Source organism: Megalobrama amblycephala, linkage group LG15 (assembly GCF_018812025.1).
Source record: "Megalobrama amblycephala isolate DHTTF-2021 linkage group LG15, ASM1881202v1, whole genome shotgun sequence".
NCBI classification, from domain to species: Eukaryota; Metazoa; Chordata; class Actinopteri; order Cypriniformes; family Xenocyprididae; genus Megalobrama; species Megalobrama amblycephala.
The window spans coordinates 4,488,911-4,515,113 of record NC_063058.1 but is presented as its reverse complement, the minus strand read 5'-3'; the positions used below and the strand labels follow the sequence as shown (position 1 = coordinate 4,515,113).

The following is a 26,203-nucleotide window of genomic DNA, read 5'->3' as shown; positions in this document are numbered from 1 at the left end:
TGTAATTATGAAATTGTGTATTTCTATGTTTAAGTATGTGATATATTTAATTATTTATACCACTGGTAAATATACTAGTTATTTAGACTCTTTGCTACTTGCCTTTAATGCATCCAGACCAAGTCTAAATTCCACTATCATAACAGTGATAGTGAAGAATCTGTTGATTAAATGAGACCTGCTCTAAAGATAGGACTCTGAAAGGGAGACCTTCTTTACCACTCGCACTTTTGACATGTTCATCATGTTATTTTGTGTTATTCTGTTTTTCCAACAACCCTTTTCCTCATCTTACAATAACACCAAGTTCATCAGTGTTCAAGTATTGAATGGTCACTCAGAGGTTGTTCAGGTGTCCTGCACGCAATGGAGCATCATCAGCTAAATGAATCCTTCACCCATGGAAATTTGACCTGCCTGGCAAACCAGACCTTCTACTTGAAGGTAACCGAGGATTTCTCACAGGATCAATTAAACCTGGGGCGGACACAGGTGTTTCCACAAAGTGTAATGAGACTTTCCTGACACGTTCTGCTCATGCTGACCAACACAGACTTGGTACAACCAGTCATTCGACAGACAGAATACCACCACAGCCAAGTGCAGGTGGAAGCAAACCTGACCAAGAAGATCACAGACATGTCCAGCTGCTGCAGCATCCAGTCAGCACAGTACACACCTAAAGGGACTGTGTGCCACAGAGATGCATCCTGCTGTACTTTTATCTTAATGTTCAACCTGCCTTAATGTTGTTATTTTAGATGAAGACTTGACTCCTGCACCCATCGACTGACACTGCTAAGAGACAGCCTATGAACACTCTGAAAGCAACACCCAATATATGGAAGCAGGAAATGTTAAAAAGTGGCCCCTAAGGGACTCATTGAATTTGCCCCAAGGGGCCAGGGGCCATCTGTAAGACTTGATTTTCCTGCTAAACAAAAACTGAGATAAAGTGTCCTGCAATAAAGTAATAAAACTTTAATCTGGAAAGAAGATCTCAAAGAAGTAGCAATGGACAACGCCTTGCCCCCACTCCAAAAGGACACCGCCGAGGACATTCACCCATCCCTGTGTATATATGCATTTCTTTGAGTAATCGATGTTATGCATTTAACATTTCTGAATTGGCTTTAATTGTCAAATTGTAATGTAATTGGCATCCTATATTTTTACTTGACAAATAAAATGTTATATTTTGTTGATTCCGTATTATTCTTAATCCATTATTTCTAGTAGATCAAAGCGAAGGTATTACCTCAAATCTGTGTTCAGGATTGTTCATACGAAAGGTTTAATAGATGGAGCATGGGGCACGTCAATTAAATCCATTTCGATTTCTGACTATCACTGCCTTAAATAAGTTGCAGTTTTCGTAAATATATAAAAACTATGCTTTTTGTTACGAGTAAGCAGAGCGCGACCGACTTAAAGGTAGATATTTACCCTGCATCCAATGTTTAAGGTCAGACTGACGAGTTTGTGTCCGGGAAGAGTGCTCAAATCGGCCGAAGTAACTCTTCTAAAGCGATACCGGGACTGCAGTGAACGAAATAATTGAAGCTATAAGGTAATCAGAATAATCGAATATCTAAATTAATACATAACAAATGATTAATTTCTAATTGGAAACACAACCTAAGAGTAATAATCATTTGAAATTGGAGTCAGATTAAACGAGTGAAATTAAGTGAACATTCAGAGGCGCTGAAAAGGCATACACGCGTTAACCTTCCCCGTCCTGTGGGAAACCGTCATTGGACCCATTAGGCGGGCCTTACAAACGACATCTATTTCTCGTGGCCACGAGTTACATGTGTAAACAATCTGCGCTACCATAGCAACCTGGAATTAAGAATGATAAAATAAGTGCGGAATTAAGAAATTATTATTATTTGAATGCTGTCTATATAGTCAACATCGCGCGCAATGTAAGCTATAAATAGCCTATATTGCGCGAGATGTTGCCACTATAGCAAGTTTGTTATTATCAATTTGATAGCAAACTTCATTTAATGATAATGAACATTTATCCATCCCATCTCACAGCCTTCTGATCGTGTCTTTATAACAATAATAATAATAACAATAATAATAATAATAATAATTATTATTATTATTAGTATTATTATTATTAATATGCCTATAAAACCTAAATAAAATGATGAACAAAATTAAGTTTTTGTCTAGGCTATATCAGTGAATGGATTTTATTTTGTTTAGCTTAAATATTCTTTTAACAACCAATTAATAATAATAAATTATTCGAATTTCATTCAAATGCTGTCACGGCACGAGGGTCTACAAATAATAACAGATGCTCATTTATCCTATATTCACGGCTACAATACAGTCATAATTTCACATTTTATTGGCATGATCTGGCATTTAAAGTATTTACAAAATATAGCTAACAACATAATATAGGCCTACAGAAAGGATACACGAAATTAAGGGGAAAATAAAGCAAATAGGGCTACATAATAAAAAACATTTAACCAATAATGATAGCCTAATAATAATAATAATAATAAATAATGTAAAAATATGAAATAAAAAATTTAACAATCAGTGAATGGATTTAAAAGACTGTTGGATGTGATAAAAAATATACACGGCATATTCTAATATTTATTGATAGCCTAAACTTCATTCGAATGCTGCTGTAGGCATCGCACACAACACAATAGGCAACATGTTAATAATCACTTATTAATTCCGCGCTTTTTCTTAATTAAAAATAAATAGTATTATAATCTTATCCATTTCTGATAGTTCAGGTTGCTATGGTAGCCCAGATTGTTTACACATGTAACTCGTGGCCACGAGAAATAGATGTCGTTCCCTCAACATAATGAAGTCGTGGCCACGAGAAAAATATCTCGTTGCCTCACCATATGATCTCGAGGCCACGACTTTACATCGCGTGGCCACGACATAAGGATGTCGTTACCTCGACAAAACGATCTCGTGGCCACGACTTATTATCACGTTCCCACGAATTAATATCTTGTAGCCACGACTTATTATCACGTTCCCACGAATTAATATCTTGTAGCCACGACTTATTATCACGTTCCCACGAATTAATATCTTGTAGCCACGACTTATTATCACGTTCCCACGAGTTTATATGTCGTGGCCACAACAAAACTAAGTGAACCGAACATGTCCCCTCCCGGTCACCGTAGTTTGTGGTATATTTTTAAAATTGCAAAATGATGGACACTGATACAGATATCGTTCGCGTCATTTCCCGTGATAATAAAATTAAGTGAATTATTAAGTAAATGAGTAATATCATTAAATAAAAGAACAAGCAAACTTGTGATGCAGGTACAAAAAAAGACATTTACCTGCAAAAAAAAAAAAAAAAAAAAAAAAAAAAAATCTTGCCCCCCCTAACTCGAGAGTCAAATGTCGCCCATGTATAGGCCTATATGTATATACATATACATACATGCAAAATCAATTGGTAGTTATTAATAGAATAATGAGGACACAAACCTTTACATTCAGTCGGGTTCGGTCCCATTTATTTGCATACACATACCTACACCGTTTTAGTCCAAGTGTGCACATTTGTAGAAATACACATTTACCTCAGATTGCATTATGGTTTCATAATTACCGAGGTCATAAAATATAGTTTGCTAGGGGGGTTCGGGGGCATGCTCCCCCGAGAAAATTTAGATTTATCTGGTGTACATATGTGCATTTTTAAGACGTTTTAATGCCAACAAATTGGATAACAATAGCTTTAAAACCATGTTAACAAATACATGCATTCACAGTTTTGAGGCAGCTTTAATCGCATGTGTGGTAATTTCATGACTTAACTTACAACAGAGCAATGACGGTCATTGCTCGTATTCTTTTGGGCTTTATTTAAGCTATAATAAAGTAATTATGCAGCGCGCGCCGGCGCATTTGCTCATGCAATACTTGAGTGTGCACCGCGAGCACAGAATAACGGCTGATTGGACCTGTTCATTTTTCTGAATTTTACTGACATAGTCTGACAATATCTCATCTGACCGCAGTTCACTGTTGTTCAACTGAAGCTCCCTCGTCGTCACTTGTAGCCTATCTTTTCCAATTTTCATTGATTCAACTTATTCGTTCAAAAAGCTGATTCATTCAGTAAAGAAACAGTGCCATTTGTTGCTCAGGGACGCAATACAATGCTCTGGATTTGATCTGAACTATATTCGTTGGCGAAATTGTGCAGAAACAGGCAATGATGTCTAAAATGTAAACATGAATAAAATTTATATAACATTTGTTATGCTGATATCTGGAGAAAAACGGCACTCTTCATGTGATATTTATTAACACAGTGAAAGCGTGCACTCTAAATGCGCACCGACACTAGTCTAATCTACAAGACAACATCACATACAGGGATGTCAGATCGATTGTGCATCGTTAAAACAACAATTATGATAAAATCGTAGACTAAATATATCGCACACCCCTACCCTACCCTCTTCACAGTATAAATAACATTTGAAATTCAGGTCTGTAGACATTACTATTTAGACTCTTGGTGGCAGTAAAACAGCTACTCTGGTGGCGTATCTTTTGGTGGCATTTTATTTTCTTTCACTTCATGAACTTGTGAATTTACATTATGCATTTAAATTAATAGTACCCAATGCAAAATTATACTGGGGTGGACACAGGGGTGGCCAGAGTTTATGCAGGGGTGGCCGTGGCCACCCCTTGGGGGCGCCCCTGATTATAAACTGTTACGTGTTGAAAACAACTGTAGTTTAGGCATAAGTCATCCGCGACGCTGAGAATATAATTACCTTTATGGAATAATCCACTAATGTCTTGAGATACAATGTGAACTAAAATTCTCAGTTGCACGTGCAATCGCGCATGTCTGGGAAACTCATTAATATTCATGTAAGTTCCGCCTTCTGAAACCGAAAATCTCAGAAACCGAAAATCTCGTAACACCGGTCACAGATCATGGAAGTGAAACTTAAAGGGATACTCCACCGTTTTTTCATATTAAACTGTTATTCCCTTAACTAAGACGAGTTGATACATACCTCTCTTGTCTCAGTGCGTGCACTAAATCGCTCTGTCTTGCGGCAAAACTTTGTTAGCACTTAGCTTAGCCCAGTTCATTCAATAGGGGCCAAGCAGAGAAGCTACCAACCCAGCTAACAATTTTTGGTTCCCAGAACGTTCTGGGAACGTTTGTTTCTAGTTCCCAGAACGTTCTAGGAACGTTCCCTGTTGGTTTGGAGAATGTTCCCCTAACCTTCCCAGAACGTTCTTAGAACATTCCCAGAACGTTCCCCTAACCTCTTTTTACTCCGATATAATTTACTGTTGTAGGTTGGTTATCACTCTGCGTCCCATATGGTATAAGCAGCACGGAAGATCGTATGAATGGACGTCATTGACAGTATTGATACTACAGACCATGTCTTGTTTTGAACTTTTATTTAATCAATAGAAATATATTATAAATAATCCGAGCACATAAACCTTATGGAGGATTAAATAAGATCGAATGTATGCATTAATATGTAAGATTTTGTGAATTGTATTACTGACACTTTACCAATAGCAGATTTTACGTTTCTTAAGCGACAAACAATGACTTCAACACATAGGGTTTTTAAAATATTAATTTTATTCACAGACATTAAAAAAATAACAATTGTGACTTTAACTGGGATAACATTACATTAGTTTCTTACCACTGAATAAGCGGGTGCTCTCTTTTGGTCGGTTAACAAACTTCTCGGTTAACATCATGTTGTCTTTAATTACGTGTCAAATGTCTCTGAAATCACACTATTTACACTCATACATATATTAATTATAAATAATTATTGAATAAAGAGATCGATAAACAAATGTTATATACCAGTCAGTAAAATGAAATGACCGTTAATTTTTAAATTATGCGAGTGCGCGGCTCTCTGTGGAAGACAGAAGCGCGTGCTGGAGAAGCGCGTGATCAGAGGCGCGCAGTAAAAAAGATAACACTTCTGCAATAGTTTGGTTATAATGAAATCTAAAAATAAAAATAACCTGCAGGGAATGTTCTGGGAAGGTTCTCTTTAGGTTACAAAAAGAACAAAAAATAACCTGCAGGGAACGTTCTGGGAACGTTCTCTTTAGGTTACAAAAAGAACCAAAAAAATAACCTGTAGGGAACGTTCTGGGAACGTTCTCTTTAGGTTACAAAAAAGAACCAAAAAGTAACCTGCAGGGAACGTTCTGGGGAGGTTCTCTTTAGGTTGTCAAAAAAGAACCAAAAATAACCTGCAGGGAACGTTCTGGAAACGTTCTCATTAGGTAGCAAAAAAAGAACCAAAAAATAACCAAACGGGAACCATATGGGAACGTTAGGGGAACGTTTGTGTTTGCTGGGAAACACCTCCATGTTTTCCCTATTTAAATACAGTTACTCGAGTAGTGTAACTCGACCTAGGACGGTGACACAAAACAAAACGTTGCGCTTTTCTAAACGTGTAAAATGGATAACTATATTGTATGGCGGAATACCATAGCAAGTGCTCGAGAGCACTTTGACTTGGCGCAGTAATATCTTCACTCGTGAAAAGTCCTCTCACCGGCCCCCGCTCCCTCTCCTCCTCCCTCTCATTTCCGTCAATAGAACCAATGTAGAACACCTGGTCCCATTCTGAACAGCACAGGCTCTCAATTTCGGTCGGTATCTGTTCGCAACAGTCACACTTGCACCACCAATTGCTGTTTGCCCGTGTTCTTTCGCCGGCTCCGGTCTGTTCTGGTTCGTATCTTTTTTCCCTCTCACGGTCCATAAGAGCTAATTCCTCCTCCGTGTACTCGGGTTCAAACAGATATGGCTCTGGGTCTGCTACAAACAAGTCATAATCATCTACAAAGTCCGCCATTGCAAATGATCTCTTGCAGTTTGCTAATAGCACAGGTGGTAAAAGACGGAAATGAGAGGGAGGAGGAGAGGGAGCAGGGGCCGGTGAGAGGACTTTTCACGAGTGAAGATATTACTGCGCCAAGTCAAAGTGCTCCCGAGCAATTGCTATGGTATTCCGCCATACAATATAGTTATCCATTTTACACGTTTAGAAAAGCGCAACGTTTTGTTTTGTGTCACCGTCCTAGGTCGAGTTACACTACTCGAGTAACTGTATTTAAATAGGGAAAACGTGGAGGTGTTTGGTAGCTTCTCTGCTTGGCCCCTATTGAATGAACTGGGCTAAGCTAAGTGCTAACAAAGTTTCGCCGCAAGACAGAGCGATTTAGTGCACGCACTGAGACGAGAGAGGTATGTATCAACTCGTCTTAGTTAAGGGAATAACATAGTTTAATATGCAAAAACGGTGGAGTATCCCTTTAACAGGGGTGGTTGGATTTATTCACGCACATTAAAAATATTTATTAAAAGCTTCTTTCTTTTCACATTTTTATTTATGGTATTAGCATAATAGGCTGTATATTAACCTGTTGGGAAAGAACTGGTATGTCTATGTAAAATCAATCAGATATTGAGCACCCCCATATCTCTTCTCATAACACCTCTGCGAAGATTCGACTGTGAGATTGGTAGTCGAATCAGGCTCCTCCTATCGAAGATTCGAATCGTCGACTATTCAGGGTCACCCCTAATATATATATATATATCATGCTCAGATGCTTCTTATGGTCAGACTGATGACTGAGCCCATAGTAATTATTTCTTTTGGCCCACTATTTAGTAAGAGGATCTTTTAGGCTCAAAAGAGCCTTAGATTCCATTCTTTTATGTAAAAAAAAAAAAAAAAAAGGAGCACTAGGAGACTTCAGTCTTTGAGCCGCAGGAGGGTCTATATTTTATGTGTTTAAAATAAGACCTTATTTTCCTGTATAGTTTTCTGAGCATGTAGTCAGGAAAAAGTAAGGGGTTTTTGACCAAACTGAAGTTGATAGGCTGGCTAGTATATATTGTGCAGGCCACAAAATGGCTGTCTCTTAGCCACCTGTTGTTTAGAGTACCTTCTCATCTGCTGTTTTCTAGAGTAGTTTGAGTTAGCATCCGTCACTTCAGTTATGCATGTTTAGGTCAGCCTTAATCGGCCGCCTGACATTGTTTGCTTGTGAGCTTCACTTTTTTTCTCTTATCCATGAGATTTGGAAGTGAACCCCAGGCTTCCCTAAGCTTGTGGCCCTGTAAGAAGGCCCATAGCTTAGCAGCCAGGCAAGAGCTAGGTTAGGTGTGTTATTTACTTATAACCCTATCCCTATCCCTTGTCGGGTTGTATAGTTCCTAGTACTGGCCTCCTCCCGAGGGAGTAGTTAGGCCGTATGCCCATTATCCCCTTGTTTTATAGGTGCAATTGTTGAGTTTAACAGCTAGGTTGTAGACTGTTTTTAGACTTCCTGATGCTGTTATCTCAGGTGGTAGGCCCTTATCTTTGCGTAGATAAGTCATGCTGTCTTGTTCCCTGGTTCTCAGGGAACTATGGTTACATGCATAACCTGAGACATTATATTCAAGACAAGCTGATTGCTTTTGTTTTTGTTTTTTGTTTGTTTTGGGTTTTTTTTGTATTTTCTATGGATTAGGTAAAACTATTTCCATTTTCAAAAGCACACCCTGTGAAGAACAGGATTGTTCAAGAAATTAAAGTGTTTATTTCCTTCAGGAACAGATTTTAGGAGTGTCACTGTGAGCTGCTCTGAACCATCTATTGGGAATGATTCTAGCGGCTAATAACGAGAAGTTTCTTGATATTATTGCTGTGACTGTTACATTTTCATGATTTTCTTCATATACTCGGTGTGAATATCTGCTCTGTAAAGTATGTGGACTCACTCATCTGTGATCTGATGTTTTCTCTCTGTTTCTTCATCCTCTTCATTCGTTCTTCTGCTCTCTCTTCCTCTGCTCTTCTTCTCTCTTTCACCTCCTGTAAAATCTTTCTGTCTAATTCAAAATGGCAGCCGTTGTTTTGTGCCACTGTCTCCTCAATCTTCTCCAGCAGCTCCTTGATCTGAGTGTCGTCACTCCTGTTGTGATTGTTGAGAACATGATACCTGTTCCCACATTTGTCCAGCAGCCACTGGAGATCCTGTCCTTCACTCTCAATGTGCTGCTCTATAGATGTGTCTAACAGAGAGTCTCCATAAGTGAACAGAACTATAGTGTGACTCCAGACTCTCTCACTGAGAAGATCCAGATGATCCTGCACTGATTTTATCTCAGTCTCTTTAAATCTAGTGTCCACACGTATGATCAGCAGTACAGCATGTGGTCCTGGAGGACACAGAGACACACTGAGCAAAATCTCCTGTTTCAGTATCTCAGGACTCTTCTCTACAGTGTGATTCCTCCACCATCCTGGAGCTTCAATGACAGTGATGTGTCTGTCTGCTACTTCTCCATGTCTCCTCACACACTGAGCAGATCTCTTCAAGTCAAACTTGTCTCTGCCCAGGATGGTGTTTCCTGATGAACTCTTACCAGCATATCTATACCCCATCAACACAATCCTCAGATCTGAGAGATGTTGAGCGTCACCTGAAACAAACAGAACAAAACACACTTCTTAATGTGGGTGAGATCTTAAATCTTCTTTAAATGGTTTGTTCATTAAAAAATTAAAATTCTGTCATTAATTTCTCTCCTTCATGTCGTTTCAAACCTGTAAGACTTCCGTTCATCTTCAGAACACAAATGAATACATTTTTAATTAAATCTGAGACATTTCTGTCCCTCTAGCAAATGACATGTTAACACTTTGACACTTCAAAAAGTTCATAAAGAGATTGTAAAACCAATCCATATGAACGGAGCGGTTTAGTCCAAATTTTCTAAAGAGACTCAATCACTTTATATGATGAACAGATTTAATTTAGGCTTTTATTCTCATATAAATATTGATCAGTGCACATAAACAGAAGCTCAACCATACTTGCTTGATGCGCAAGAATGAACCTCATTGGTTCTTACTGAAGCTCAAACGTGATGCGTAACACAAAAATGAACCTCATTGATTCTTACTGAAGCTCAAACGTGATGCGTAACACAAAAATGAACCTCATTGGTTCTCACACATCAGCCGAACATGCTTGAGCTTCTGTTTACCACAACTGATGTGTGAGTTGATCAATGTTCATGTGAATAAAAGCCTAAACTCAATCTTTTCATCATATAAAGTGATCGAGTCTCTTGAGAAAATGTGGACTGAACCGCTCAATTCATAGTTTTATGATCTCTTTATGAACTTTTTGAAGCATCAGTTTGGTAATTGTGTAGCTGGAGGGACAGAAATCTCTCAGATTTCATTAAAAGATCTTCATTTGTGTTCAGAAGATGAATGAAAGTCTCATAGGTTTGGAACAACATGAAGGAGTGTAAATGATGACAGAGTTTTCATTTTTGGGTGAACTAACCCTTAAATAATCTCTATCTGTGGAAAAGAGTTACTGAAATAAAGTTTACCATATCTCTCATAGTGTCAAACTACACATTATTGATAATAATTACATATATGTGTATCTCACAATAAATCAACTCTCAAATCAGAGTTGAGCAAAAGTTATCAATGGAAAATAATTATGAATTATGGAGAAAAGAAAATTGCTTAATTTCAATGATCTGCACACAAAACACAACAGGTCACAGAAAACACAATAATCAAGACTAAATTACAAATAGCGTCAGAATAATGTTTTTAGGAAGTATATGGGTCAAAGATGAATAAGGGTTTTCAAGCATCAAAACAATAAGTGTAATACAGCTTTGAATTGTTGTTTTTCATTACATCAGAATCAGTCCTGTTTAATTTGCTTGTTTTGTTCTGAGCAAAAATCAAATATTCCATGATTTACAGAAAACACCCACTAAAATGTCAATCAGTGTAACAATCTTGTCAGGCATATTTACAACACAAATCATATTTATGCATATTAAAGATTAATCACTTTTACCTCAAATGCTAATTACTTGTAATTTTACATTTTTAAATTTTGTCACTTTCCTTTTGCCCATTTGTGAGCAAGAATTTTTTACTCATTTAAAATGTAGTAAAATTTAGTATGCTCACTTATTCTTTAATATAAGTACAGGTCAGAATAAAATCACTTTTGTAAATTTCTATTGATGTGGACATCTAAACGTCTTTGACCCATATTCATTAAAAACTGTGAACTGTGAGCTGCTATTGGGAATGAATCGACAAAAAATGGTTAATAACGAGAAGTTTCTTGATATTATTGCTGTGACTGTTACATTTTCATGATTTTCTTCATATACTCGGTGTGAATATCTGCTCTGTAAAGTATGTGGACTCACTCATCTGTGATCTGATGTTTTCTCTCTGTTTCTTCATCCTCTTCATTCGTTCTTCTGCTCTCTCTTCCTCTGCTCTTCTTCTCTCCTTCACCTCCTGTAAAATCTTTCTGTCTATTTCAAAATGGCAGTTGTTGTTTTGTGCCACTGTCTCCTCAATCTTCTCCAGCAGCTCCTTGATCTGAGTGTCGTCACTCCTGTTGTGATTGTTGAGAACATGATACCTGTTCCCACATTTGTCCAGCAGCCGCTGGAGATCCTGTCCTTCACTCTCAATGTGCTGCTCTATAGATGTGTCTAACAGAGAGTCTCCATGAGTGAACAGAACTATAGTGTGACTCCAGACTCTCTCACTGAGAAGATCCAGATGATCCTTCACTGATTTTATCTCAGTCTCTGTCAATCCAGAGTTCACATGTATTATCAGTAGTACAGCATGTGGTCCTGGAGGACACAGAGACACACTGAGCAAAATCTCCTGTTTCAGTCTCTCAGGACTGTCCTCTACAGTGTAACTCCTCCACCATCCTGGAGCTTCAATGACAGTGATGTGTCTGTCTGCTACTTCTCCATGTCTCCTCACACACTGAGCAGATGTCTTCAAGTCAAACTCCTCTCTGCCCAGGATGGTGTTTCCTGATGAACTCTTACCAGCTCCTCTATACCCCATCAACACAATCCTCAGATCTGAGAGATGTTGAGCATCACCTGAAACAAACAGAGAATAAAACAGACTTATCATGTTGTTTGTGTTTTCTGAACAGTTAACAAGAAAGCTGTATTAAAATATGCTAATCATAATAATACAAATGTCTCATTGAGTTCAGTTAATCATCATCCATGGTTAACTAAATTATGAAGGAATTAATCATTTAATTTCCTTAATCATGTGGGTGTGGATGGGGGAATACAGATTAACAGATTACAGATTATTAATAATTTATTTTTAATAAATTAATAAATAAATCTCGCGCACACCTGACACTATCATAGTTGCACAGCCACACACTTTAAAACACACGACTGTATTCTGCAAATAAACTTAAATTCAATCTGTGACAAGCCATATTTATAAGCATAAATGACTTTATGGAGAACAAAAAGCTTACAAAACATTATTAGTTGTATCGACCAATATGAAAGTGAAAGCAGTAGTAATGTCTCACAGAAACGGTAAACATGACGAGTTTGATTAAAAGTCATTTTTACAATGAATTAACAAGATGAATACGTTTATAATTTTTTTTATTTTTTAAAAATGCTTACTTAAGTCCATTTTACTTCACACTGTGTCAGTCGGAGTTCCAGAGTAATTGTAGGTTCGTCAGCACTCTGTTTATCTTTCTGGACTTTCACACAGTGTTCAGATCATGGGCGGGGCTACAGGTGTACAGAAGAGTGCGAAGATGATCTTCGAGGATGATTTACACACAAAAATAAGATGGTAGCGATTTTTTTTTTTTTTTTTTTTTTCAAAAGTTATATTTTTAAATCCAGATATTTAAAAAAAGTGATTGATATTTTAAGAGTAAACTACTTCATACATCATATACTTATTTTATTTGAAAGTAGTAGTTGCAAGTTGCAGAATTTAGTCTCCATGCAGTCAATATTTTTATACATTAAAACTCATATTTGATCATCAAAATTGCATATTTAAACGTTGTGAAAATGATTTCATGCCCTAAAGTAGTTTGATTGTAACTTTACACCCTTGCTTCATTTTGTATAAGCAGGTTCATGAATATGCAGATTGGTCCCCGCCTCCACTCACTTACAGCAGCTCAGTCAACTTTACTATAGTAATCACAACACAATGGCAAGTGGAAATAGTGGTTTATCAGCCATATATGTTTGAACCAGAAACTAGTACATCGACTGATTTTGTTTTTGGTTCATTGCAGTTTTAAGTTGAAAATACTCAGCAGTGCTGTTGACTTGTCTTAAATATTAAAAACACCACATAGACATATTAACAACTTAATTTTTACCACAGGAATTATTTAATCTTAATGTGAGTCCTTGTGATATACAGTACAATCAAAACACAAGTAAAAGATTCAAGCATCAACATAATACATAACATTTTATTTCACATTTAGTACAGAAAAGAGTAAGCCTAAATGTTATTGTTCAAAATGTTTTTGATACACTGCATATTTTTAAAAATCCTTTCATTCATTCTTCAGGATTGACAAATGTTAAAACATGGGAAAATCTATATTAAACAAATGTTATTACAGAAGCAATATCAGTTTAATTGTTATTTAAGGCAGTCAGATTTGTGTTGTTCAGGATGTTCAGAGCTCTTTTGAATCACTGAGATCCCGTACATATCCAGCTCCACTGAATGAACTCCGAAGGAACCAATGCCCTGTCAAAACAACAGCAGGACCAACACTATTCATCAAACACATTTTACTTTCACCATTTCTGCTCTTCTGTTTTTACTAGGACACTAAACACACACAGGTCTTTCAGCAACAGTCCTGTTGAGTTTAAATCGCACAGATATTGAATGATTCAGAGAGAAGAGCTTCTACATGATCAGTTTAGAAAGGGTTAAAAACAACCGTTCTTCTTCATGTTCTCATTCTGTAGCGCTTGAACCAGTTTCTCTGCCTCACCTGTATGTTTGTGAGAATCTCTGTCACCGTTTCCTTCTGCTGAGGCTCACGGGTGAGTAAGAACAGGAATCCTCCTCCTCCTCCTCCTGCCAGACTCTGTCCTAAACTCAGCGGCTGAAGAGCGTTCATCATGGATCTCACTGCCGCCGGCTCACAGCCTGGAGCCATCAGCTTCTTCTGCTGCCAGTATGTGTCCATACACTCGCCCAACCTGAGGAGAGACCCTGAGAGAAAGAGTCAAATACTACTTCAATATCTATGGATTTGGCTCTAGTTTTGAGTCCTTCTACCCGTTAGTAACTAGATCTTCATTCAGAGATACTCAGTTTTGAAATGAGTCAGAGGAAAGATGTCATTGTGTTTTTTTTTATTGCAGTCAGAGTGTCGAGTACAATCAGGACACAATGGATCAGGCTCTGAAGAGAGTGAAGAAGATGAAAGCAGACATGGGCGGCACAGAGATTTTACAGCCTCTAAAATACATCTACAGTCAGTCCTGTTACCCCGACCACCCCAGACAGGTACAACATCACCTCAACATGCACATTAATGATTTACTGTACAGTTTGTCTTAACAGGAAGTGAGTTGCTGTCAAAACAAAGTAATTGTGCAGCATAGGCTAATGCTAACCTATGTAAATGTATCTGTGTAAATGTAACTTATTTGTATGCTTTAGTAAACCAGCACTAAAAGTTTCTCTCAAACTTTATTTCAAGAACCAAAATGTGTGATGCACATTTAAATGATTTTCAATTTACAAAACCATGTCAAGTATGTTAAATCATTAGATTTACTTGGTAAAAAAGACAGAGTATAGTTCAGTTGACTTCCTGAAACATGGCTTCATATGTCACAATGTAGGCATCACTGTAGACATTCAGCAAATGATCTCTGGGGTTATAATTCATATACCTAATATTAGTCTGCATCTTCTTAATGTGAATTCTCAAATCATAGCGCTCTTCATTGGTTTTGGTGTCATAAGAGTAAAAGATCTCTTCAGTTTCTTTATTCAGGTAACGAGTAGCATAAAGCACGCCACACACCATGAAGGTGTTTGTGACAGTCCTTTTGTGAAGAGAAGTTGACCACGTTTGGTTCAAAACAGGCGGGTTGCTAGTCTCAACTTTACTGATAACTACATTTCCAAAGTTGCTTTTGGACGCATATATAACATAGACGCCTGATTCATCTGTGGCAAAATCCAGATCTGTATAGATGTATGTTGCGCCGAGGTGTGCGAATGGAAACTTGTTGTTGTATCCTGCATCTTTAGGTAAAGCCACAGTACTGACAGAACTAGTCGTCATGTTGAACTGACAGACCGAATTTGTGTCGTAATAGTTATAGTAGAGCGCATTGCCGTACATGACCATGTTTGGCCCCTGAATTGTGTTTGTTGTGGGGTTGGAGTTTGATATATACGTATCTGTTGGTCCTATACCTAATATAATAGTACTCATACTACTGTACTGGCGGATAAAGTTGCCATGTACATTACTACTTGACAGCACCACCAGCCAGTACTTGTTCTCATCTCCTGGAGCAGGATTTGCATCTCGACCCCAAGCACCGAAATTGTAGGATGTTCCATACGCAGTGAGGGAATACGTTCTAGGTCTTGAGACATTGACCAGGCGGAGACCACAGGACCTAAAAATAAAGCAAAAATGTAAGTCTAATACTTTAATGCAGGGGTTTCCTGCATTTGAGGACCAATGTCCTGCAGAGTTTAGCTTCAAAACACTTGCCTGTCTAAATCTCATACGGTACTACATCCTTTTAGATTCCACTATGTTGGCTGAATAGTAGGGAAGTATTTGATTTTGCAGTGCTGATGAGCTGGTTTATGTGTGTTTAATTAGGGCTGAAGCTAAACTCTGCAGGATAGTGGCCCTCAGGAGCAGGTTTGGACACTTCTGCTTTAACGCTTTAGCTGTGGCTTCGTAATAATAGTTTATACATGCCTGGGGAAAGTGTAGGAGCTGGTGCTGTACTATTGAGCACATCTTTGCACCGTTCCAGGTCCCTCTTAATACGCTGGTTCTCACGCTGTTTCACCATCACCTGTGTGTGATCAAACTTCTCAAGCTCCACCATCGTTTCCTCCATATCCTTAAGCTGTGGGGATGAAGGTTTAAATAAGAACATGCAAAGTGCACATAATTCACAAAATGTCCCAGTGAAATTGTATTCTATTTAATATTAATACTAATTTAAAAAGCTAATTAATATTAATACTGATATTTTTTTCTTTGCCTGACAAATTTGCACATATTGAAAAGCACTGCAGAAAATAATAAAAACAAATAAAAACAGGAAATTAAATGAAATATCTAAACTTCATTTAAATACAGTGTATTTAAATTATATAAATTCAATATTTACATTTATTTTAAATAAACATTTAAATTCAATTAAACATTTAATTTAATGTTATAAAAATGATCATGTTCTATGACACCTAACATAACTATGAAACATTTTTATAATTTGATCTTTTTTATAAATGAAAATGTATGTGGCTGTTAATTCTACTCTAAGCAATAAACACATTACATAAAATTGTTATAGAAATGTAAAAGTGCTGTGGTGTAGATAAATGCACCTCTGCAGCAGTCTGTACGCTGAGCAGTTTATCCAGAAGGTCTTGAATCTCCAGTAACTCTAATTCAATAATGCGTAGAGACACCGCTGCATACAGATTTCCATTGTCTTCTTTTTCCAGCATGGACACATCGTCGAGAAGCTGCCAGATACGATGTTGTAGACCCAACACAAGCCTGTCAATCTCTGTCATCTGCACACAATTGATTTTCTTCAATAACAGATTATACAGAATTAAACTGTAAAATGAGTTTTTAACTTTACTGATTTGCAATAATAAACATCACAGTACTATGTTTTGATATTTTTCTACCTTTTCTGAAGTGATGTTCGCAATACACTGTGAAGCAGTGAACTCAACTTCCTTGAGTTTATTCTCAGGGAAAGCAGGATCAGAACTTTGCAGCTCACACACACAGTCCTTCCCTCTCGCTGACTGTGGAGATGAAATAACAGGACAAAGTAATTCCAACATAAAAGCAAAATTACACTTTAAAAAAAGTATGTATGTATAACTAAAATTGATAAACACTTTTTTGAAAATCGTTTCAGAAACAATGTAAAAGAAATAATAGTTAATATAATGTAATATAATAAACTGTTAATATAATATAATATAATTTTACCTGTGATAAAATTAGAGGAATGACGACCATCGAAACGAACATGTTTGACTGTCTCATGTTAGAGATAGAAAAGATTGGGATCTTGTAGCCTTGATTATAAAAAGCAGTTTTGCATGACAGAAGCAGAGATTTAAAGCCAAAAATCCAGGATTGGTCCGCAAGCCGACAGTGCTGACATGAGAAAAATGATGAAATAAGGAAGTTCATGACCTGATCCTGCAAATACTTGGAGATTGCAAAAGGGTTTGTTTAACTGGTATATATACACCGATCAGGCATAACATTATGACCACTGACAGGTGAAGTGAATAACACTGATCATCTCTTCATCACGGCACCTGTTAGTGGTGGGATATATTAGGCAGCAAGTGAATATTTTGTCCTCAAAGTTGATGTTTTATAAGCAGAAAAAATGGGCAGCGTAAGGATTTGAGCGAGTTTGACATTAGGACCAAATTGTAATGGCTAGACGACTGGGTCAGAGCATCTCCAAAACTTCAGCTCTTGTGGGGTGTTCCCGGTCTACAGTGGACAGTATCCTGGGGAAAGTGCTCCAAGCTGGAAGCTGTACTATTGAGTGGTGAACCAGCGACAGGGTCATGGGCGGCCAAGGCTCATTGATGCATGTGGGGTTGAAGGCTGGCCCGAGACGAGCTCCTGTAGCTCAAATCGCTCAAGAAGTTAATGCTGGTTCTGATAGAAAGGTGTCAGAATACACAGTGCATCAGTTTGTTACTTATGGAGCTGCATAGCTGCAGACCAGTCAGGGTGCCATCCATGTGGATGTTACTTTGACACGTACCACCTACCTAAGCATTGTTGCAGACCATGTACATCCTTTCATGGAAACGGTATTCCCTGGTCTCTGTGGCCTCTTTCAGCAGGATAATGCTCCTGACACAAAGCAAAAATGGTTCAGGAATGGTTTGAGGAGCACAACAACAAGTTTGAGGTATTGATTTGGCGTCCAAATTCCCCAGATCTCAATCCAATCGAGCATCTGTGGGATGTGCTGAACAAACAAGTCTGATCCATGGAGGCCCTGACTCGCAACTTACAGGACTTAAAGGATCTGCTGCTAACATCTTGTGTCAGATACCACAGCACACCTTCAGGGGTCTAGAGGAGTCCATGCCTTAAAGTTATTGAACTGTTTTTTTTTAATGTTCCTTGAACAGCAAATCGGCATATTAAAACGATTTCTGAAGGATCATGTGACACTGAAGACTGGAGTAATGATGCTGAAAATTCAGATTTGATCACAGGAATGAATTATATTTTAAAATATATTCAAATAGAAAACAGTTATTTTAAATTGTAAAAATATTTCACAGTATTACTGTTGTAATATTTCTGCTGTATTTTGGATCAAATAAATGAAGTCTTGGTGAGCAGAAGAGACTTATTTTAAAAACATCTTACCGTTCAAAAACGTATGTGTATATATATATTTATAAAATTGGCAGTATATATGTATATTAATATTTACTTTTATTTAGCCATCAACTTTTTTCTTGTGTTAAAGGGTTAGTTCACCCAAAAATTAAGATTAAAAATTAAATCCGATGGCTCCGTGAGGCCTGCATTCACAGCAATTACATTTCCTCTTTCAAGATCCATAAAGGTACTAAAAACATATTTAAATCAGTTCATGTGAGTTCAGTGGTTCTACCTTAATATTATAAAGCAACAAGAATATTTTTGTGCACCAAAAAATCAAAATAACAACTTTTCAACAATATAGCGATAGGCCGATTTCAAAACACTGCTTCGGAGCTTCTATAAGAATTGAATCAGTGACTATTCTCAAGGGATGTGGGATGCGCATTTGGGTGGAATGCTGTCTTCTCTTCGAGCAGGCTGGATGCGTTATGTATGATGACATTCTTCAGACACCGGATATGTGGATAGGCATTCCTCATAGTGATCCCTAGGGGATGCAGTTCTCATTCTCTGTTCTCAGGGAACCATAACTTGAGACGTTTTTGCTGACATGGAAAGTTAAAAATTGTCCTCTTCATAAATTCCATTTTTTTCTTGAATCTTCATTAGTAAAACATGCATTTACATATTTTTGTAATATTGTACTGAAAACATACTAAAAGATTGAGGATAGGGCTGGGCTATATATCGCATGCGATTATCACACGCATTTCGTCAGTAAAGCCGGTTCCCTGATTACCGCTAAATCGCCATCACCTGCTTTCAAATGGAGCGGCATTTAATAGACAGAGCCGTAGTTCACTGACAAGCTACGCAATATCGCGTTCATTATCGAAGGCGATTCATCTGCGATGCGCGTGACAATCGCATGCGATATATCGCCCAGCCCTAATTGAGGAAAGACTAATTTCTGTCATTTCAATATCATGCAGTACCAGGGGCGCAGGAGACATTTTCAAAGTTGGAGGGAACCAAACTGTAAGCAAAGATCAGATTTCCAGATATCGGACCACACTGCTGAAAGTGTCTGTGCAATAATAAACAAACAAAAAATGCATTTTGTGATTTTGATAAGTTTTATTTTTTTCAGGACAAGACTATTACAATCTAGAACAGGATCGACATCCTCCAGATATGTGCATCATTTTTGTCACCTGAGCATCACCCGTCTGCCTCCTGGAGATGATGCCAGCTGTGCCAGCCTCTGCTGCTCACTAATCTTCATCAGCAACTGAAACAAAGAAACTACTGTTTATACACACAGTTTTTGCACTGCAATAATACTGTAATAGTATCCATTTCACAATATCAAAATGTAGATTTATTGAAATGACAATTTTATTCAAGTCTGCATACTTGCAGACTGGTGTGCAAGCAGCCTTGCCAGTATCCTAAATGTTTTTTTTAGTTTTGACTAATAATAGTTTATCAGTTGCTGTGCTTTCACATTTCAAAATAAAAAGTTTATCAAAATTTAGTATAAGCATTGTAAATGCAGTAAATACAGTATACCAAACGCAGAGTCCTCTCCTGTCGTGTCCTCTCTCCGTTGCGTCGCTGGCCGAAGCAAATCGCTTTAGTTTCGATTTCAAAGATATCTTTTATCAATGCCATCAATGCTTTTCCCTTTCTAGATGTAATTATTGAAATATAAAGAGTCTATGAACTACAAATCCTCACGAAAACTTCGGTCAAAGCAGCTCATGCACGTCAACCAGACGTAATCTGAGAGATCAGCCTCAAATTTCTCGGTTTCTGAATGGACGGATGGTTTGATTGACATGTCCCCGCAAACGCTGAGTTCCGGGCATGATTTATATACCATCAACATGTACGTTAGCACGCTTTGATCGATTGGTTTGGAGATAGCGTGTTTCTAGGTTCGAGAGCATTTCCTGTTCTGCAAATCCGCGACAAAACAGTTGATTATTTACAAACGAAAGCTCGCAAAATTGTGAAAATGGTCTCGTTTGAAAGAAAGCTAAGCTAAAAGATGATACAGAGTTCGTAGGCTGTTGTCACGGTAGCAAACACGGAGACAAGAGACAGATCCAAATGCAGGTAAGTTTAATGGGTAATCCAATATCGTGAATCCATAAACAGGCCAGGGTCAAAATCCAGAGTAGCAGTCCATACAAAAACAGGCACAAAAACAGGGAACAAGAAACAACACAGACCGGGAAATGTGAACTGAAAACTCCATGACTAGAACAGAAACCAACAGGGTATAAATAGACAGACACTGATAACATAATACAAGACAGCTGTGAGTAATGAAGTGATCATGAGATAATGAGTCCGGCAGTGCGTTATGGGTAATGAAGTCCACGGGGTGAAAACAAGAGTCCAGGATGGAGTGCCCTCTAGTGGCTGATAGGGCACTCACACTAATGATCATGACACTGTGGCTGACGGAAGCAGCCCTTATCAAAAGTGCGGGGGTCGATTTCTGTCTTTTCAAAACTGTGGGGGTCCTGACCCCCCCTGTCCCCTGTGCCAACGGCGCGCCTGTGCAGTACTGAAATCAATTTGCAATCTTCGGACATATAATAAAAGTGCAGATGTTTGCATAAAATTTATGAGGAACTAGGGTTGAACATTTTTTAGGGTGGAACTTTTAGTAGAATTGTTTCACATTTCTCAACTAAATTTCTTCCTGAATTGCTGAAATAAGCCATATGTGCAATTTTCACATCCTCTTCAACAGACCCCCAAAACTGCTTATTTACATAACTAAAATTTTATCTTAGTGTTTGTGTGGTAAAGTACATCTTTGGTCTTTCAGCCCATTCGGTCAACATGTTCATCTATCTGCTACTCCTCACAGTCATCGTAGGTTTTTTTTGTGTGTGTCTTGAATTAGCCCACAGGTTTCTACAATTCTAATATCTCATATTTAAAATATTAAGAAATTATGATAGAAGTTGTGTATGTGTGACATAGTAATAATCTGATTGTATTTGTACTTAAGGCGACTGTCGAGGCTCAAAGAGTTCCAGGTCTACAGAAGACTGATTCATGTTTGTGCAAAATAAACAGCTCTATCTTGACTTTCCCTACTCTACGGTTTGTGGAAAACATAAAACAGGTCCAGACCTGTAAGGAGAATCTGGATAAATTTGAGGAAAAGGTAAGGTATCAGTTAAGCTTCTTTATAACAGTTGCAACTAAATGGAGACTGCAATGATTTTAGATGTTGTTCATTTAAATTGAGAAGGATCTTGCATTAAGGTCACTGTCAATTAACTACTTCCAGTTGAGGAACACAGATGCAGAACTGCCGTTGATGGGAGCCACTCTTCAGAACATCACGGCCTGTCTGAAAGTATTTAATTACCTTCACACAAGTGGACTGTACAACGCCCTCCACCTGCAACATCTGAACCAGGAACTCACAGAAATCCATCAAATTGTCAATGAAACACACATGCAGAACCCCAACAAAGAGACCAGAACCATACCAAATGATTTCCGAAGTAAGTACATTACTATTTGTGAGGTTTTTTTTTTTTTTTTTTTTTATGAAGGTAGGATATAGAAATATAATTGCTTTCAAATGCCATTTAAGGTCCAAAAAAGGTTCTAACAAACTAAGAAAATGCTTAAACTGTGTTACTAAAATTACAGGCACGTGTCATGAGCACATTATGACCAGAATAAGTTCATCAAGTGTCACCAAGCTCAATTATATCAGCAAGTCCTATATTTCTGGTGCTTGGGGTCGTGATTCCTTTCTAACCAACAAGGAATGTTATTGGGAACACTGTCTGGTAAGTGGACACAAGCATGGCATCACAATCAGGGTGTACAACTTCAGCTGGTCTTGTTAATTTCCCAAAGCAGGTACAGGTCCTTCTCAAAAAATTAGCATATTGTGATAAAAGTTCATTATTTTCCATAATGTAATGATAAAATTAAACTTTCATATATTTTAGATTCATTGCACACCAACTGAAATATTTCAGGTCTTTTATTGTTTTAATACTGATGATTTTGGCATACAGCTCATGAAAACCTGGATGAAAATCTCAAAAAATTAGCATATTTAATCCGACCAATAAAAGAAAAGTGTTTTTAATACAAAAAAAAGTCAACCTTCAAATAATTATGTTCAGTTATGCACTCAATACTTGGTCGGGAATCCTTTTGCAGAAATGACTGCTTCAATGCGGCGTGGCATGGAGGCAATCAGCCTGTGGCACTGCTGAGGTGTTATGGAGGCCCAGGATGCTTCGATAGCGGCCTTAAGCTCATCCAGAGTGTTGGGTCTTGCGTCTCTCAACTTTCTCTTCACAATATCCCACAGATTCTCTATGGGGTTCAGGTCAGGAGAGTTGGCAGGCCAATTGAGCACAGTAATACCATGGTCAGTAAACCATTTACCAGTGGTTTGGCACTGTGAGCAGGTGCCAGGTCGTGCTGAAAAACGAAATCTTCATCTCCATAAAGCTTTTCAGCAGATGGAAGCATGAAGTGCTCCAAAATCTCCTGATAGCTAGCTGCATTGACCCTGCCCTTGATAAAACACAGTGGACCAACACCAGCAGCTGACATGGCACCCAGACCATCACTGACTGTGGGTACTTGACACTGGACTTCAGGCATTTTGGCATTTCCTTCTCCCCAGTCTTCCTCCAGACTCTGGCACCTTGATTTCCGAATGACATGCAAAACTGAGCAACAGTCCAGTGCTGCTTCTCTGTAGCCCAGGTCAGGCGCTTCTGCCGCTGTTTCTGGTTCAAAAGTGGCTTGACCTGGGGAATGCGGCACCTGTAGCCATTTCCTGCACACGCCTGTGCACGGTGGCTCTGGATGTTTCTACTCCAGACTCAGTCCACTGCTTCCGCAGGTCTGGAATCGGTCCTTCTCCACAATCTTCCTCAGGGTCCGGTCACCTCTTCTCGTTGTGCAGCGTTTTTTGCCACACTTTTTCCTTCCCACAGACTTCCCACTGAGGTGCCTTGATACAGCACTCTGGGAACAGCCTATTCGTTCAGAAATTTTCTTTCTGTGTCTTACCCTCTCGCTTGAGGGTGTCAATGATGGCCTTCTGGACAGCAGTCAGGTCGGCAGTCTTACCCATGATTGCGGTTTTGAGTAATGAACCAGGCTGGGAGTTTTTAAAAGCCTCAGGAATCTTTTGCAGGTGTTTAGAGTTAATTAGTTGATTCAGATGATTAGGTTAATAGCTCATTTAGAGAACCTTTTCATGATATGCTAATTTTTTGAGATAGGAATTTTGGGTTTTCATGAGCTGTATGCCAAATCATCAGTATTAAACAATAAAAGACCTGAAATATTTCAGTTGGTGTGCAATGAATCTAAAATATATGAAAGTTTAATTTTTATCATTACATTATGGAAAATAATGAACTTTTATCACAATATGCTAATTTTTTGAGAAGGACCTGTATATAGATGATCAGAGACTTTTACTTCTGGCAACCAAGAGAGCAACTCTCAAAAAATGAAATTCATAAACAACTGTATATGAGACAGAGGTACAAATAAACATGCAAACAAATGCAAATATAACAAATATTCCCAAAAATGTGCACTGTAACAAATTTCTGTAGTTTTCACAGCATTATTACTGTAAAATGAATAAATCCTTACCGTAGAACCTTTATACAGCATGTTGCTGTAAATCTGCAAAGCATCATGGTTAAATTTTAATGGTGGGTAAATTCTACAGTAAATATATTTTTTACTGTGAATCACAATAAAGACATTTTGAGCAGGACTTTTTTCAGCAGCAGAAACTGAGATTCAGCTATTTCTTTAGGATTTGACTTCAACAAGGTAACTTTGCTCATATTTTGCAATGTTAGGTTAATTTACCAAGGCATCCTCATGTAAATTTACTTGTGTTTAGGAATGTGCCAGGAGCACAGAGAGCAACACTAGTAAGCCATCATTACAAACATAACTGTTTGGTCATGTAAATTTGATAGATTTTTTTTTATCTGTCAATATTTGATAACGTCTTTAGTTTGGTGGAGTAACATTGCTGGATAAAAGTAAACTGGAACTCTATGCACTGCATGTGTGTTAGCAAAGTGCGCTAGCCGTTTCTTCTTGTTTTCTAGCTATGGCATGATGAATCAAATACTGAAGCGGGCTGAAGTAAAACGCAGCAACAGGTAAGGATTTTAAACAGCACAACATTTTTCAAAGGGTCATGTTTTTCTGAGCTTCTCTGCCAGGCAAAATACAGCAGCTACATAGAATAGATGCTAGCTTTTTAAAGTGAATTCCTGCCTTGTGGAAGCATAATATTCATTTACCGTTTAACCCCTTTCTTTTAGGCTGCATCAAAGAAACCACGACAGTCATTTCAGGTACGTACTAACTATGCATACAATATGTCGAGTCATGCTTTATAGAGAAGAGAAATGAGCATTATAATATGGTGACTGGTTCAACGAGTTTTGTTCGGGAACTTGATCGATATGGAGCTTCATTGATACAAAATCGATATGACAAACTACGTACATTGTTGTGTTGTGGCCAATCGATGTGTTGTCATGACCTCAAGTTCATATGTTCTCAAGGGGCACAAGTTTAGTGTAAAATGGTAGGTAATAATAGTAATTGTTATTAGTTCATTTGGTTTCAGCTGTGTTTGATTAATTAGTCTCGCTTGTTTTAACTAGTTAAGTTGTACCTTGTCTCCATTCTCTGTTTGGTGTTACGATTATGTTAAGGTGTGTCACTCTGCCTGTTTAGTGGATTGGCTTGCCTTTAGGGAATTTATTAAACTTGGTATTGGATTTATATTCAATGCTGCAATAGTCTTTTTCTGTCTGCCGGCACACACAGCCATTGTGTGACAATAATATTGTATAATTGTTACAATGCGTTCAAGGACAGACTTTAATGATGAATGCTTAGAAAACAGGAATAAACAGGAATAAAAAGAAATGCTATCTATCATAAGAACTGATGAAGACTAAGGGAAAACTGAGGGCTTATAAGCATGAACAAACAAAGGCGTAGTTTTTGTTATTTTTGGACCAAAATGTATTTTGAATGCTTCAAAAACTTCTAACTAACTGATGTCACATGGACTACTTTGATGATGTTTTTATTACCTTTCTGGACATGGACAGTCTACCGTACATACATTTTCAATGGAGGGACAGAAAGCTCTCGGACTAAAGCTAAAATATCTTAAACTGTGTTCTGAAGATGAACGAAGTTCTTACGGGTTTGGAACGACATGAGGGTGAGTCATTAATGACATAATTTTCATTTTTGGGTGAACTAACCCTTTAATGTGACAACAGGTGAACAGAATGATTAATCAAACAGACTGACAAACTAGGTCCAACAGGGAAGAACCAAAAACAATGAAGATAGCATACATGTTAATATAATACAAAATAATGTAATATAATGTAGTCATTATGCAATTGAAAATAAAAAGTGTTTAAATTTATAGTAAATTTATTAATGTTACAGCTTGGTTGTATGTATATGCACAAAGAGGAAGATAAAGGGTAGAACAGTCTTTAATAAATCCACAGGCAAGCAGATCCACAAACTGGTAAACACAAGACACAACCACACATAGAACCATACCGGACAAAGA

General features: G+C 37.8%; 2 protein-coding genes across 2 annotated transcripts in view; both read right to left on the bottom strand.

The window, feature by feature from the left end:
• Positions 1-26,203, bottom strand: part of LOC125246551 — a 224,906-nt gene that overhangs the window by 145,224 nt on the left and 53,479 nt on the right. The window contains 2 exon segments of the mRNA XM_048157496.1: positions 8,828-9,532; positions 11,309-12,013. Coding sequence (XP_048013453.1) covers positions 8,828-9,532; positions 11,309-12,013 — 1,410 coding nt within the window.
• LOC125246657 (olfactomedin-4-like) lies at positions 14,737-17,549 on the bottom strand. The gene is made up of 5 exons (XM_048157633.1): positions 17,167-17,549; positions 16,854-16,976; positions 16,542-16,733; positions 15,897-16,054; positions 14,737-15,586 (listed from the first exon to the last, which is right to left on the bottom strand). The coding sequence occupies exons 1-5, from the start codon at positions 17,371-17,373 to the stop codon at positions 14,752-14,754; spliced, it is 1,515 nt and encodes a 504-aa protein (XP_048013590.1). The 5' UTR covers positions 17,374-17,549; the 3' UTR covers positions 14,737-14,751.